The 16,738-nt window shown below is 38.5% G+C and overlaps 2 protein-coding genes across 5 annotated transcripts; one reads left to right on the top strand and one right to left on the bottom strand.

The window, feature by feature from the left end:
* Window positions 1–600: 600 nt before the first annotated feature.
* LOC133740148 (uncharacterized) lies at window positions 601–9,201 on the bottom strand. The gene is made up of 23 exons (XM_062168066.1): window positions 8,804–9,201; window positions 8,501–8,711; window positions 8,327–8,408; window positions 7,890–8,178; window positions 7,496–7,598; window positions 7,271–7,407; window positions 6,872–7,030; window positions 5,993–6,192; window positions 5,732–5,875; window positions 5,553–5,641; window positions 5,139–5,286; window positions 4,747–4,778; window positions 4,201–4,256; window positions 3,941–4,104; window positions 3,260–3,450; window positions 2,707–2,764; window positions 2,550–2,622; window positions 2,221–2,322; window positions 1,977–2,073; window positions 1,770–1,874; window positions 1,455–1,696; window positions 1,204–1,344; window positions 601–1,055 (listed from the first exon to the last, which is right to left on the bottom strand). Exons 1-23 carry the CDS (start codon window positions 9,101–9,103, stop codon window positions 876–878), a joined length of 3,303 nt encoding a protein of 1,100 aa, XP_062024050.1. The 5' UTR covers window positions 9,104–9,201; the 3' UTR covers window positions 601–875.
* Window positions 9,202–13,414: 4,213 nt separating this feature from the next.
* LOC133740959 (uncharacterized) lies at window positions 13,415–15,650 on the top strand. 4 transcript variants are annotated; one of them, XM_062168897.1, is made up of 4 exons: window positions 13,415–14,284; window positions 14,513–15,180; window positions 15,277–15,361; window positions 15,442–15,648. In XM_062168897.1, the coding sequence occupies exons 2-3, from the start codon at window positions 14,545–14,547 to the stop codon at window positions 15,358–15,360; spliced, it is 720 nt and encodes a 239-aa protein (XP_062024881.1). In that variant the 5' UTR covers window positions 13,415–14,284; window positions 14,513–14,544; the 3' UTR covers window position 15,361; window positions 15,442–15,648. The 4 variants fall into 4 exon arrangements, with proteins under 4 accessions (XP_062024881.1, XP_062024882.1, XP_062024879.1 ...); XM_062168898.1 differs by having other exon boundaries at window positions 13,416–14,216; window positions 15,442–15,649; XM_062168895.1 differs by having other exon boundaries at window positions 13,426–13,850; window positions 15,509–15,650.
* The last annotated feature ends 1,088 nt before the right edge of the window (window positions 15,651–16,738 follow it).

Genomic DNA, 16,738 nt, shown 5'->3' with positions numbered 1-16,738 from the left:
CACGCCTTTTTTACTCCCCCAAATGGTCCTGTTTGCAATTCACGCCTCCTTGCAGATATGTTCCACACTAGGATTTTAAAGCTTTTGCCTTTCCCTTTCTCAAACCGTTTTTTCATTTTCTAGCTTCTCGCCGCACTAGTAGTGTTCACCTGGTCAGTTGCTGACTAAAGAATTTATACTCAATAACCCTTAGATTTACATCCAAGGGTGGAAAACAAAACAACTCAACTCAATAATAATTCTCTCTGTCATTGGATTTACATTCAAATGTGGTTGAGCATTATTTTCTTGATCAATAACTGACCAGATGAACATTTTCGCTCACTCCAAATTTGTCATGGTGACTTCTTCTTCCAACCCTAAAACCTCGGCCCATGAAATTATCCAGTTCCGGGTCACTATCGAAGAGCGGTTGGAGGAACTGCTATCAACCTACCACTACAGAGATCGCTATACTCGAACAATTAGCTACAATCTTATTTGGAACAGCGTGAGCAAATATCGGCAACGACGACTCCCGATGCTCATTTTAGATTACTGAGAACCACCAACACATATTACATTTTTTTTTAATACATACATTTGAAAGCAAGGGGCATAACAATACACAACTGGTTTGGACAAATACATTCCATTTTGAGAAAATCAAAACACTATGCTTAAAATGATTTGATATGAATTCTTAAATTACGAAAATATTAAAATTATTAACAAAAACATCTACTTTTCCATTGTAACATATTTTGCATTTATGTTTCTAACGGCAACTACTATCAGCAAATTTGTCAATTCAAATGACCAAAAAGCGGCTGTACATCATATATACACCTACTGAAATGAAAAATAAAGCACAGATTATGATCCTAGTCACCATCTCAAGAAGTTAGGCATGCTAGCAACTTTTTGCTGACTTGACGTAATTCAGGTGAAGGATCTGTCAAAGATATACTCAACAGTACGGATCTTGCTTCTACTAATCCCCCAGATATACTTTGTATGATTGCATCATCACTAGCCATAAGAGACCCCATTAGCTTTGCACCTGCCATCCTTTCCTACAGAACAAATATAGGCCATCAGTTCATGAAGCAGGGGGTCTCTCAAGATGAAATGAAAAGAAAAAAAACAGTTCGGTATAACAATGCTAAGGCATAAAGAGAGTAACAGATATATTAAAAATTGTCTGGAATTGGATTCGAATACCTTCTCTGATCCCTTTTGAAGAGCTTTTAATGAGACTTTAAGAAGATCCATGGAGTAAGGAAGAATTGTAGATTTCAGATGGTACACAGCTGAAAAGAGAACTTGAGTACATGCAGCTCTGATCTCTGACTTTGTAATCACCTGCAGTATTTGACGCCATGCGAGAATAAAGTGACATGAAGCATGATCTAATGAGACACAACCTCACAGATCGTGAAGCAATGACAATCTACTACTACTGTAATAAATACCTCAATGGCGCGAATGAGACGTGGAAGAGATCTTCGAGCAAAAGGTTTCTTGCCAGAGTCTGATATCTTTTGGCAAGCACTGATGAGAACATTAGCCATGCACAGGTAAAATGAGAGTGGAACTGGCACCTCATTCATGCATTTGACATCATCCAAGTTGGACTCTGAAACAGGCAGGTCTTTATCTTGTGTAAGTTGGTTGATCACGTGCACGAGGACAGAGTTTCTCAATGCAGCATCACCTGAATTATTTTATAATAAAGTCAGATATGTGCAACTCAGAAAAAAATTGCAGATCGAGGACAATATACTAACCAAGATTCTTTTTTGTCCCAACAATGTTAGATGATTCTGGATCTTGCAGCTCAGCACATACCATTAGTGCCATGCAATCAATGCATCCATGCTGTGCTCTGGAAACTGAAAGGAAAGAAACCTTACAGAGTTACAGCCATCAAACTTAAATGATACTAAAATTCTGCTTAGTATTTGAGAAACAGTATTTGTGCAGTTGTTTCATACCTTCATCCCCATCCAGAGAAGGCCATAATAGCATTGTCTCTAATGTTTTTCTAATTTTCAGCATACCAGGATGAGAAAGTGATTCCCGGCCTCTAACCTGTCCAACCATGAGAACCCTATCATTAGCTCACTGCAAATAGAAATGTGATGCCTAGAAACGATGGCAGAAAGATAAAGCCAAAGCAATGAAAGAGAAAGGCAAGAGATCATTTCAACAGAGATATTGACTATGAAGGATAATTACCACAAGGGACGTGCAAACTGAAAACAAACAAGCTTTAATCTTTATTATATCCTGAGAACCAGCAGCATATTCTAACTGGGAGCAAATGATTGGAATTAGCACCTACAAAATCAAAAGGCAGGTAGCTATAATCAGCCACCTAAAGTAGCATTTCTCAAGGTCTGTGAGAATCTATCAATTCTTCTATGAATAAAAGCATGCGTATCATCACATAACCAAGTTGGAATCTTGATTGAGAAATAAAATGCCCTAAAGGCGAATCAGTGTTTTTGGAAGCTAAATGAAAAATATAGTGATGAAAAAGACTTTCGAAAGTAAGTGTTATATACTTGAGGATGAATACGCCCACAGAGCTCAGCAGAAAGTTTCCGAACATCGTTGAATTCAAACTCACAAAATGTCCTGAAAATAAATATTACCAAACTAAAAAAAATCAGATTCCATTTGGTTTACTGAATCTTTCTTATGGCAAGGTTATGGATTAACCTTTTCAAAAGAAGAGCGGTAACTGTATCCTGATTGATGGCATTGATATCTTGACAGTCTGAAATCAAACAGAAACCAACATTATATTATAAACTTACAAAAAGAAGTGCCCCCAAAAGAACTAAGTAAAAGATGAAGAAGAAAAAACAACCCTGGAGATTAAACTCAAGAGAAAATCCTTCCACGGTTTAGACAAAGAAGTCTAAAGTAAAATTATGCAAAGTTCATGAATTCAAATAGAGTATTGTTCAGTAATGTACAAAAGCAACCCAACTAAATACACAGAAGTGAAGAGTGGGAGCAAAACTACTTTTAGCTGAATCTATTGAAAGCCACACAAAAACGTATGAAATTGATATTTTAAAAAATTTCCTCATTTCAGATCATGCAAGTCCTAACATGCGTTACAAGAGAAACACTCTCAGAACATCTATGCAGGCAGATACAAGGTTAAAACTTCACAAAAGAAGCTAATAGAAACATTAGGAATTATAACAACTCCATCAGTGCTTTAATATCATCGGGCAGAAGAAAAGGAGAGAGGAATGTATACCATGAACCATGCCTTGATTGGAAAGTTGACCATACATGATAGTTGAATCCAGATTATTAAATACTCTCAGCGGAAGCATCTTAATTACAAGCAATGGGCAAAGGTGTTCAAAAAGGGTCTGTTGCATTTTCTCGGAGTCCTCACTTTTATCAGTCTGACACTCCAATCTAGAGAAGCTGCTGTCATCCATCCTGCAAGGACAAGGAAAAAATACATTAAACAAGAAAAACATAAGAGTAGAAAGAAGATCAGAATTCTTAGAAAAGCTGCAAAACAAAAAGAAGGTACACAAGCAGATTATTCTATACTCTGTCAACCACATTACTTTAGGGTGAAAGCTCCTCCATGTGCAAAAGCTAAACAGAAAACACTGAACACCAAGAGTAATTTTATGTGGATAAGAATTGTATTGGGAAGCAAGACTATAGTAATTTTATAGGAATCGTAGCAATTTTCCAATCGCCGCCATAGTTAGAGAACACCAACACATAAGGCACGTAGTTTTCACAAGCTCAAGTTTTTCATTTTGAATTTTTTTATTTTCCCATCTTTGCAGAACATCAGCACAACAAGTACATGGACCCAAAATGGCCATACAGGCATAGGATGTGCCAACTTCTAGACCTCTATTGACACATTCAATTTCAGAAACTAGCACGTTATGTAGCATTATGTACTTACACTTTACGTCGTTTAGCATGCATTAGAACACAAGAGAGCACCACATCAGCAGCTTCTGCCAAGTGCTCACTTATATGACTCAAAAACCTCACAATGTTTGCATTGGATGGCTCTGCAAACATCTTGTCAATCAACGGTTCAATCAAGAAGTTCCAGCTTTGGACCTGTGATAAATCATTAGGAAACAAAGATCATCAAGCTGTAACATGTTCTTAAAAGTAAAAAGGAATTGCGCAAAATTTGAGTTTCCATCATCTTACACTTTTAGACCACTCTGGGATTAGCCTAAGCACTCGATCGCTCTCCAATTTTGATCCTGCAAGTTTCAAACAGGAGCCCATATCGGAATAGTACTTAACACTATAGAAGCAATAATCAGAGTATTGGAAGTGAAAAAAAAAAAGTAAAAAAAAAAAAAGGGAACCAACATTTGCCTGGAGACTGATACCTACTACTATATTCTCCCAAACTTCCGATCCATTTAAAGACAAAATAATATAAAAAAGAAAAAAGGTAATCTGTTGACGGAAGAATATACAACACTAGAAACAGACAAAAGACTTTCCATATAAAAAATATATATATAAAAAGAAAACACACACGGACAGTGCTTGATGTAGAAACTAGAAACATAGCATATTCTAAAGCTGCAGAATTTAGACACCTCAAGTTACATACAAATTTCAGTACTTAAATGTTCAGTTTGGTTGTTCTCCAAAGAAATGGATAAGAATATTAAAAACAAGTTTACATATTTCTCCCTTTAAAACACAATGGCATGTGGTAACATTAAAACAGTTACATACCTGTGTCTTGATTTACATTTTGGCTGAGGTTGCTGCAAGGAAGAACAAATAAAAATGGGTAAGTTGATCACTGTCTGATACATCCTTTTTTATTTTTATATCCAGAAATCCCCCAAGCCCATTTTGCAAACTCAATCTTGAAACTATGGCCTCCCCCTGAACCCTACAATCTTTAGAAGGCAGGAAACTCATAAGGGGGTTTGACCCCAAACCTGAGACCATAGCGGGACAAACCAAGATTCTCTAATATTAACTTTAGCAGCTATGACTCTACAGACATTTTTCTAACATAAACCCAATATATATAGTCTCAAAAGATTTTCATAAACAAGACGGAGATATTAAGCTTTGAGAAATGCAGAAAACAACTATGAAATGAAATGGCAAAATACCTAAGACAGTCAAGCAGCATACATATAACTTCAGCATTCTCGCTATGATATTTGAGCACCACAACACAGGCATCACTGGCAGTTGATTGCAATCTTTCATCCCCAGAGTAAATCAGATTAACTAAAGCAGGTAAAACTAATGAAGGGTCTGCAAGAAAAGAGGTATGATTAATTATCCACTACAAGTTCTGAAACTAAATGTGTATCTTTACTGATAATGGTACTGCTAAAAGAAGTTTCAAACAACATCACTTTTACCCCCAAAATAGAACATGGTTCAAGTATAAAAGATATTTATACTATTTTTAATTTTATATTTTATTGTGAAACAAACCAAACTATACACAGAAAGCAAGTACATTTAAAATGTAAAATAACACTTGGTATGAATCATAGTTTAAATATTAAACTAACCAATTAATGGAAGCAAACTGGATGCTTGTTCCCGAATTGCAGTTTCTTCATCTTCAAGTAGCACAATCAAGTGCTTTGCTATATCGTGCCTGCAATTATCAGAGAGAAAAAAGTAAAGAAAGACAGAATGATGAAAAGCATCATGCTATTACAAAACAATAACAGAACATTCTTTGTACCATGATAGCTGGGTATGTACGTATTTTGAATCTGACGACATATGTATGACTTCTGATATAACATCAACTGCATTCCTCCTCTGTTGGACATTTTCAGAAGCAAGGCGCTCAATAACTTCTTTAAGGCACTGACTGTCTCTGCTCCTGGTGGACCATTTATGCCAAATTGCCAATCAATTACAAGGAAATGAAGGAGAGATCACAACTTGATTTATAATTCCAAGTACAACAAGTATAGAAAGAATAGAAAAAGAAAACTACATCAAGCAGTATTCTGCTATAAGCAGAACCACAGCTCTAGCTGTGCCATCCCGTTCATCTAGAAGGTGAATCAGCAATGGAAGCACAGCATCCACCTCTCCGGTGTCGGTGAGACTGCTTCCAGGTGATTTTTGCTTAAATATTAATGCTTTGAATATGCACACAACCCCGTCTATAACATCATCAGCAGCAGAATGAAGCTTCAAGATGAAATTAAATGTCAGCAGGAAGACCAGAAAACAATAGCCTTTAAGAGGTAACTCTAATACTAAGTGCTAGAAATAGTTAATTTGAACAGTATGAAAAGATAACTGATCACGTAATGATAAAGGATGCAAAGATTGGATTCATTCATAGAATCTATGTCAACTATCCATTAAACTATTACGGTACACTATTTTATCACAACAGATGACCAACCCAATGTAATTAAAGGTCCCAACTAGACCAAGGCAACCTCCCAGGACCAATTACATAACCTAGATCTCAATTATAAGGCAGATGTTGTTAGTAAGAAAGTAGAATCATGATCAAACTCGGAAATACTAGCTTCATATATTTCCTTGCCCTAATACATCAGTCATGGGAAACAGAGCTCAAATTACTGTCCACAATCCAATAACTTTTGAAATTTGATGTGCACCGAGTGATCTATAGTTGACAAGCATACTAACAAGCTCACATGCAATCAAAGTTCCAGGTAAGTTGCTCCCAATCACAAAAATTTGCTAAGACTCTGGGAATTCACGTCTAAAAGCATATCAAGGGAGCGTATATAACAACATGCAAACCACCTAGCAGAATGCAGCAAGGCAAAAGAACATGCAAACCAATTAGACTATAAACCATAGCAATTTTCTTCAAAACCTCAAATATTACCTGTGGTACAAGAACCTGAGATATCCTCATCCCGTATTCTGAGACTACACTCTCAAATTTCTTGCTATCAAATCGCCCCAGTAGAAGGCATAAACAATTCAGGAAAAACTTTATGGTCTCAGAACTCCCATCCTTATTCTCAGTGTGACCTGCATAAAACTGCATATATATATAATCAGAAAGCTGGTGATTCCATCAAGTGAAACTAAATCGAAGTCATGCAAATAAACTGTTGATACACCCAGAAAGTGGAAGAAATCAAGACCAGATGAGAAACTTAGAGATATAACTTAAGAACAGGGAATTCTAAAGACCTTGCAATCTTAACTAACCAAAATACAATCATAAAATCCTAGATTACATAACATAATAAAACTTATAGTATATAGTATATCTAACCTGTATGCCTGCTAAGTATTGATCCAACAATTCTTTGTAATGCTGGGAAAATTTCTGATCTTCCAAATGCATTAGCATGCCATAATGCTTCCAACAAGAAGACAGTAGCAATATTCCAGTTTTGATAACCTTCGAGCCTGTCTTTCATGTTACAAACAAGTCATCATAACCCACACAAATTAGACACCATATGATATGTAATATATATAAAGATGGGTAAAGGACCTGCCTCAGCTTTCACGTTACGATAATGTCCTTTAATCTCGTGCAACCACTTAAGCACTTGCTCCAATCCTTTGGCATGTAAGGGTCGGCTTTTTCTGCTCCACTGCAGTGATTTAGAAACATTAACATGCTATAAATTTCAAGTAGGTCACACAAGAAGTACTAAGTTTCTGGTTTGAAGATCTTGCACCAAAGAATTAGTGAAAACGAGATGAACCGTTACTATGGAAGTATTCTTTCCAAAATTTAAAATTATATAGTTAAACATAATAGCATCATCATCAAATCAAAAATTTGAGAGCTGAGATATATGAATGTAACTAAACCAAAACGGCTACTAAACTCAAAATGCAGAAGATAGGTGAAAAAAAAAATGTAAAAGTATAAAACTTACAGCAAGGAGTTTCTGTACTAGACCAAGAACTTCCTCTAAATGATCCCAAAGTATATAGTCCAATTCCATGTTTGAAACGTCTAAAGATTCAGGAGCTGGTTTTGCTTTTTTATCACCATCATCAAGGGCCACCAAAGTAACCGGCCGCTTTTGTGCCTTTGAATCTGATAACTTTGCCTTGTTACTTGGAACTTTAGCTTTTCTGATCAACGCTTCCGAGAGAGCCAGAAAACAATCAGCAGCACACACAGCAAGGCGAGAGGGCAGTTCATATCCATCCTGCAAAGTGCTACCAAAACGAAAGGGCCGAATATAAGACCAACTAAAACCAACACATAAGCACTCAATGCATCAAGTATAGCAAAAAAAAAAAAACACTTGTGTGCCTCATTTTGTTTGCAGGACAGTCAAATATTGCAACGAGTGAGATCAATTACCTTCCTTTGTGCAGAACAACAGAGAGATGCGGAATGCACGAAGCGAGTATCTTCAACAAAGCAGGATACCTCTCCTTTATCCCTGTCATTTCAAGCAGCTAAAAATCAAACTCCATCACTAAAAACACACTAATATCAACTTCTTTTTGCTTCAAAAACTTAAAATTTCGTTACCATTCATCGGAAATTGAGTAACAGAGCTCTCATACTCCAATACAGCACGTACAAAAGTACACCAGCCAAGCACAACAAACCGATCATCTTTCGTCGAAATCACTCTTACCAGAGCCATGGCAATAGCTTCGAAAACAAAACCGTCCTGAAATAGCCAGTTCAAAACCACCATAGCCTGGCCGCCGTGCTTCGAGTCCTTGTTCTTCAATGACTGAGCTTCGAAAACAATAACAACAATCTAAGAAAACGAATTTCGCAGCAATCTGGATTGTGAACAATGCGAAGGGAAATGGAATCGCTTACGTTATCGAGCATAGGGATGAGAATTTCATCGAGAGGCTCGTTGCGCCGAGCGGCGTCGTTTAGGTAGTGGTGGAGGAAGCGGAGGGAGTCGTCGAGGGAGCCTGAGACGGAGGCGAGGCCGGTGGAGGTGAGAGGGAGAGGAGAGAGCCGCGAAACGGCGTCGTGTAGCTTTTTGGGGCGGGCGGAGAGAAGAGAGGAGATTGCTCGGCCGAGAGTGACTGACGTCATGGACTCCGGTGATGAGTCTGATAACTCCGACGAGGCGGAGTGGGGGAGTAGGAAGTGGCTTTGTGGTTCCATTGGATTGAGAATTTGAGATTGCGGGAGGAATTGAAGAGTAGAATTTTAAAAAGCAACCGAACTGAGAGCGGAGCGCAACCGCCTTCTGGAATTGTTAAAGCTTTGGCCTTTTGTTGGTACTGTTTGTTGGTAAAGCTTTTACACTGGAAACGGGTCGGATCGAGTCGGTTCGGTTTTGAAAATATAATCCGATCCATTGTCTTTGGATCTTAGAGAAAATGAGTAAATATTTAAATATTCAGTCTTATGGTTTAGGGTTTAGGGTTTAAGGTTTTGAGTATTTGCATGTGTGTGGGCTTTATGAGATTTGTCATTTGTGAGTCTTAGGCATGGTTCTTCATGAAAGTTGTAGAGAACTTTAAACCGAGCGTGTGTATATGTGGTATGTAAAAATCGGAGTTCGTATGCGAAAGTTATGAGTGAAATACGAAAGTTACTGTTCATGGTAAATTTATTATAAATTTGAGATTTTTTTTAATGTGGTAGGTTTCCAAAACCGGAAACCCACCTTTCTCTCTCCTCTCCCCCGAGTTCTCCCTCTTTCCCCTTTCGGCTTTCTTCTTCTTCCTCTTGATTCACCGCCGTCCGGCCATCAACCGGTGGGCAACCGACCACCACGTGATCGCCTCTTCCTCCTCTCCACGCTAGTGCCCTTGGGTTTCGGCGATTTGGCCGGAAAACCCCGAATCGAAGCAAGGAACCTCACGGGGGCAGTTTGAGCTTTTCCGGCGATTCCGCCATTTCCGGCCTTTTCCGACCACCAAATTGGGTCAGCAGAGGCTCCCCAAGCCGGTGTCATTTCCCCTAAGGCCATTGACTCCGATTTGCAGCGTAGAAGGAGAATCAAGGAAAACCCGATTCTAGGGTTTGGAGTTTTCTGGGATTTTTTCACCGGCTGAATTCGTGCACTTAAAGGTAAAATTGGAACTTGTTGTAGTTGAGAAAAATGTTAGGCTTGTTGAGTTGTTGTTGTATATGAAATTTGGTGGCCATCGGAGGTGGTGACCGGCGGCGCGTGGGGCCCACGTGCCGCCACTGTAGTTGGCGCGTGGAGGCGCGTATGGCTACTTTCGAAGTATTTTCCGAGGTGATTTCCGGAGTTATTTATATTTTCATTCGTCGATTCTGAGATTTCTGAAAGGTTTTCGAAAATGGGACTTTCGAGAGAATTTTACTCATCTATTATTCCTCGCCTATTTATTTGTGAATTCGAGAATATTTTGGCGTGCGGGGCCACGTCGTTGGAATATGTATTTTTCTCGTGAGATATTGGGGAAGCCTTACTGATTTTCGATTTTCATATGATTTTAACCCACCATACCTGGGTCGTCATATTTATTGCTAGCTAGCCTATTAGTACTCCTCCCCGCTTACTCTGTGTTTGTGGGTGAGTTTAGCAGAGCATGGGATGCTCAAGAGTGTGGGGCACTCCGACCCGAGCCTGGGAGGCTCCCTTATTCGTATGGTGATGACTTCTTCCTCATACTTTGTTGTTACTTGACTAGCGGGGTTAGTCCGATGTTTGTTTAACCAGCTGGGCTGGTATGTTCTCATGAGTTTTCGAGCTTAAAGAATTGTGTTTTATAATTGTTGCATGCATCGGTTTTTAATGAAATAAACGTGGGAAAATATAAACTCCTTTTATCTTTTTAAGTACTTATTTTTGTCCACTCACGCTAACGTTTTTATCTACTTTCCCCTGTGCCCTTCGGTTTCTTTTGCCCAGTCTGCAGAGTAGCTGTTTCGGCATAGTAGGATTCGGGGCATAGCATCTGCTGCTGTCGTTTTCATATTGTAGGTTAACTGTTAAACCTACTTGTAATATGAACTCTTTATCTCTTTTAGATTGCTCTAATAACATGTGGGTTAAGTATCTTAAAGTTTGGAAGTTACTTTGGTGTAATCAAGAATATGTTATTTTCGGATTTCAGTTACTTTTTGTGGAGTTGTTGTGTTTCGGGGAGCAGGGTGGCTCCAGAAGAAAAAGGATGGTTTAGTAGAAGTGTGAATGTAATTCTACAGGTTTTTGGTAGTCCATTTTTAGGGGTGACTCTGCTGAATTTTCGGTATTTCTAAGGTGGGCCCCACAGGGCCACCTCGGATTTTAGGGTAAAATTCGGGGTGGGTTCTATCAACCCGTGTCCAATTTTTCAAATTTCATCCAAAACTTCTGTCAAATAATGATGTGGCAGGAGACAGAATACATAATTTTTTGCCCATGGGCCCACAAGAAGAGCTATTTGCCCTCTAAAATATAAAATCATCTAAATATCCAACTAAAACCACCCAACTGAAATTAATCCAAAAAATTAATAAAAATTGAAGTACAACAATGTGAAATTCATCAAATAATGTAAAGACTGTTTTACAAATCAACCACCTATTTTGTTCCTTCTAGAACACCAGGGTATAGAATATGTTGTAATCAAACAAACTCAATCATCAATCAAACATTCAAATGCAAAGACAAAACCCAAATCCAAAAGCCGGAGAAGGAAGCATGACTGTTGCTCATCCATCAAACATTCAAATGCCCAGTAAAAAAACCAATCATTAATCAAACATTCAAATGCCCAGTAATCAAACATTCCAATACCCAATTATCAATCAACCAATAAAATTAATTTAAAAGACCCAATCCATAAACAGGTAGAAAGCACTCTTTCAGTTTACTTCGACATTTATGCCAGTGACTCCTGCTCTGGTCCTTTTCTTTGCTCTTCTTCTGCCTGTCATTCTTCTTATGCCTCTTTGACTAACTAGATGTTTCAGGCTCACTGTCTGAAGAGCTATTACTTATGGAATTATCTGAATCAGACGACGATGGAATTATCTGAATCAGACGACGATGACTAGGAATCAGAAGATGATCGAGGAGTGGTAGTGGCGGGGAATCAGAAGATGATCGACGATGTAGCTGCAAGAACAAGGAACAAAACGAGGTTGAAGTCTTCTTCTATTAACCAACTGTAGTTTCTGAATGGGCAGAACACAATGCTTGTAGAACGGTGGTGATAACAGGGACCCTAGCCTCTTATTTATACTAGTTCAAGTCCTAGGAATCCTCCCATAAAGGTTTTCCTTAAGAATCAAGAGCTATATAATGTAATCCTAATGCATCACAGTTTAGGACTTTCTTGTAGTCCAAATAATGGATTCCTAATCCAATGCTAAATACACTGTCACATTAGATATCTAGGTTGATTCTTTTCCAGATCCATGTTGTATTCAACTTGATGCTTTAATGGTTTCCTAGTTACTCTAGGATAACTCGTGATAAGTCCATTTCAGTCTAACAACATATGCAACAGATCTTGCTGATCTTTTGGTCTACTTGTTCCTTCTGCTTTAATTTAGTTACCTTCTTCTCCTTTCTTGCGGTAAATATTTGTCATAGCTTCTGATCTCATATTGTTAGAGATCGGGGCGTGACATCGTGGTAGAGTGGTCAAGAAAAGTTTATGCGAGAAAAATACTATTTCCTCGCCAAACTCTTTTCGCGATGAATATATTTTTTTCTCACCATTATTCTTTAGCAAAAAAAGTTTTCCTTGCCTAAACTCATACTTTTTTCTTACTGAAAATTTTTAGAAGCTAGAAAATAGTAAAATATATTTCCCAATAAAATAAATTTCATCACTAAATTATTATTTCCTCGCTAATGATAATATGATATGTAATAATTTAGAAATTAAAATTAATAAAAATTTTAAAAAAACATTTTCGTCGTTACAAGTATCTTTCGGCGAGGAAATTTATTTTCATTCTTACATTGTATCTTGTTCATGAGAAAACAATCCATCGCCAAAGGTACTCAATGATGAGGAAATTTACATTTGTCAATGTAGGCTATATGGTGTATTCCTCGCCAAAGGTACTTAATGACGAGGAACTTTACATTTGTCGATATAGGTTAATTATATGATTTATAGAGAGGAAATTTACTTTTGTCGTTGTAGGTTGTATTCGCTATAGTGAGAAAATTTACTTTTGTTGTCGTATGTTGTATAGTCTAGAGAGGAAATTTACTTTATGTCGTTGTAAGTTGTATAGCCTATAGCGATGAATTTTACTTTCATTGTCGTACATATTATAGTGTATAACGAAGAAATTTATTTTTCTCATCATAAGTTATGTAATGTATAGCTATGAAACTTACTTTTGTCGCTGTACATTCTATAGTCTATAGCGAGGAAATTCTCTTTCATTACGGTCAGTCCACGCTGACGTACATATCAATCATGCACGCCGGACAGATGGCACTAGCGTCCGCTGCCACGTAGCACGTGTGGCGGTTATCACAGATATAGTACTTTTGAGGTACTGGTGCTAGTTTGACTTCGTCGGTCGACAAATGGAGGATGTACTGTTAGCTCCGGTGACGGGTTTGTTGGATTTAGGAGGCTGTCCTTGTTAAAATCCGGTTTCGTGTAATCCTCGCTGAGGTTTTCGACGCTGTCGGTGATTTTGCCATACACTTCCGAGGCTGCCGTGGCCGTTCTTGGAAACGACCCTGGCCACGGTGGCAAGAGGCCGAGAGATGAGAGTGAAGAGGAAATCCACAAAGTCCTAACCAGACTCTGCATACACAAATTTATGGCTCTTTTTATTAATTAGGAGCCTTAAAGACTTAAAGTTACCTTGCTGGGGGAGGTGGTCGCCATCGAAGCTAAGCTAGCGCAGTAAAAATGGGGATTGATGCACTGCGTTTTGAAGTGTTTGAAAAGTTTTGTAGATAAATATATATGTATAGCCCATTTTTGAATAACCGTTGGAAGATTAGTTCTTTTCTGTCATCATTATCTTATATTGTTGTTGCTTCCTCAAATTACTCGCTAATAAGTTGTTGATAATTGTCGTTTGGTTTGTTGCTTATGTTCCACAACATTGAGTTATCTTCATTAGTTAGTTCAGTCAATTAAAGAACTTGTGGCCAAGTCCTTAAGATAAGCCAAGTGATAAGGGAAGGTGGAAAATTTGGAAAATTATATTTGATAAGAATTCGGCTAGGGTTCGATCTCCTCCCACAAAAAAAAATAAAAAAAATAAAAATAAATAATTGGCTAATATAACGAGTCAGAAACCACACTTTCAATTTGAGTGAAGAATACAGGTACGTAGTTGGAGAGGATCGATGAGGCTGCTTCCATTCAATTTAACCTCAGCTTAGCTAGTGTACACGTACTGTTTTCCCAAATTTCTAGTGTACAAATTAGCTAGTAGTGTTCTCATGGTCATTTATGACAAAGAAATTGATAGTCATTCATCATTTTTTGCGTATACAATCGTTTTCTATCGCTTCTCTATCCTTTTTAGGATATAGCATTAGAGTTCTCGGTTCATGCCTGTTTAGCTAGAGGATTGATACGTTTTGATTATAACTTTAATTGTCATCTGTGCTTTATGTAGGCATATACTTGCAGCGAAAAGCAGTATTCATCATGTCCACATTCATAAATGTACAAAGAGAAACCGAGATCTTCCTGAAGCTTACAATTGACCGAGAGAACAGAAAGGTATTGTTTGCAGAAGCAAACAAGGATTTTGTTGACAATCTGGTGGGATTCATGATTTTCCCTACCTCTGCCATGATCACGCTTAACCCTGAACCTTTTGGAAAGCTAAACAATGTCAAGAAGAGCATTGAGAACATGACCGAGTATTACAATCCAATGAAGGCTTCTCTCCTGAATACAAAGCCACCAGCTCACTGCAATCGGCACGAGCATGCCCTGCATCCCCTTGATCCCTCATCACTTAAGAAGATGCCCTTTTATGTATGTGAAGAGTGTATTACTACCCGAGGTAAGCCATACTATGTGGCCGTCGACGATCCCGCAGTCTTGTGTCCTACTTGTAACCATGCCATGACTCAGGGTGCAAGTTATTGTGGTACACCTATTGAAATCGCCAATGAAGGGGGAGGTTTTGTTCGACAGCTAGCGAAATACATCATTACTGATGATTTGAATATTCACCCTCTTCTCACGGCTTCTCTCACCACAAACATAATTCGTGGAGCTAAACCTCAGCATGTTGAAGAGGTTACCGTGAACGTTTCTCATAAGAAGTTGGTGGTAAGATATATAACACTATTATGACATGATTTAATATTACATTTCACCTGAGAATTACTTTTGATTCATTGATGGTAATTCTAAATAAAATTTTAGATGCTGGAGTTGTTAAAAAAGGCTATGCAAAACTGCGACACGGTGTTGTCGGATGTATTTTTCGCTGATGGATGGATTGCTTGAGGTAGTGACTACTATGAATCAGTGGTGATCAGGCATATATATACTTGTTATTGGAAATTAATATAGATTTTATATGTGCAGGAGAATCAAGCATTGTTTTGATATTCGTGACTATGGTCATTTGATCCAACCCTCTTCTGTTGTGTAGGATGTTGATGATAATTAATCAGGACTGATGGTAATAGGACAGGGCAGGAAGATTGTGATAACCTTTTCATTTATATAGTTACTTTGGATCTTGCTTTTATAATTTTATTATGCTTTATTTGGTTTGTAATGATGACTATTGAAGTCATGCTTAACAAAGAAACATTTATTTTATTCTCAACTTTTTCTGACCTAGCGCTCTGCTAGGGTTTAGGAGCGTCTCTCCTTCGCGACTTGCCATCTTTGATACCTTCTCTGTTGCTTGTCAATGGAGACCATATTAGGCCTCGGTCTGCTCTCTCTCTCTCTCTCTAGTTGTTGTCCTCAGTGATGGTTCTGGGGTGTTTGTTTTGGGTTTGGATCTGCTTAACAGATTCTTACCCTCTGGTGATGATGGATGCAGTTGATGGGGGTGGTGGTGGATGTGTTTTAGGGTTTAGGGTTGTCCCGATCGGTCTTTGAAGGGGGTGCTGGTGGATTTGGCATGCTTGGCGTCGACGCTCGTGACAGCATTGGCAGTTCGGTCGGCTGCTTTCGAGGCTGAGGCCTGGGATAAGGATCGGACCATTAGGGTTTGCAAGGGGTTTTGCTGGAGCCAAGTGATGGTGGTGGCGGTGCTGCAGTGGAAGACGACCAATCTCAGGTCGGGTTTTGTAGTGGCGATACTATTGCTGGTTGTCATGTCGGATTTGCGGCTGGAATGGACGATGGAGGTGAGGTCGGTGGTGGCGACTTTGCAAGGTCTGCGGTCGTCAGGCGTGCTAGGGTTTCCCTAGGTTCTGGTTTTTGGGCGCTTGGTTAGGGCTTGGGCCTTTTTGGGGGTTGGAAGTTGCCTAAAGATGGTGGCAATGTTGGGGATGCAGGTGCAGCATCCTCAACTAGCAATTTTTTAATTTCATTTGGGTCGCAAAATCTAGTTTGCTCGGTTGTTACATTTATTTAACTTGACTATGAGTTTCTAGGTTTTGTTATAATAAAGGTGCGTAAACTTCCTTAAAAAGTGGGTGTACCTGGGAGTGTGAGGTTCTGTTTTTTTAGAATAGGTCCTCTGTATGTCTTAAAGGACGACTCTTTCTGTCGGCCCCTCAGAGGTGTGTCGTTTCTGATACTGCTTGCTAAATTATAAAATTAGCTAACCTCCTTTAATTCAAACAAAAAAATGCTTAATTAACAAAGAACCATTATAAACGAAGACCCAAAATTGGGTTACTCATTATAATAGCTGAAAAAC

The sequence above is a fragment of the Rosa rugosa genome, chromosome 3 (assembly GCF_958449725.1).
Source record: "Rosa rugosa chromosome 3, drRosRugo1.1, whole genome shotgun sequence".
NCBI classification, from domain to species: domain Eukaryota; kingdom Viridiplantae; phylum Streptophyta; class Magnoliopsida; order Rosales; family Rosaceae; genus Rosa; species Rosa rugosa.
This window is presented reverse-complemented; position numbering and strand designations above follow the sequence as displayed.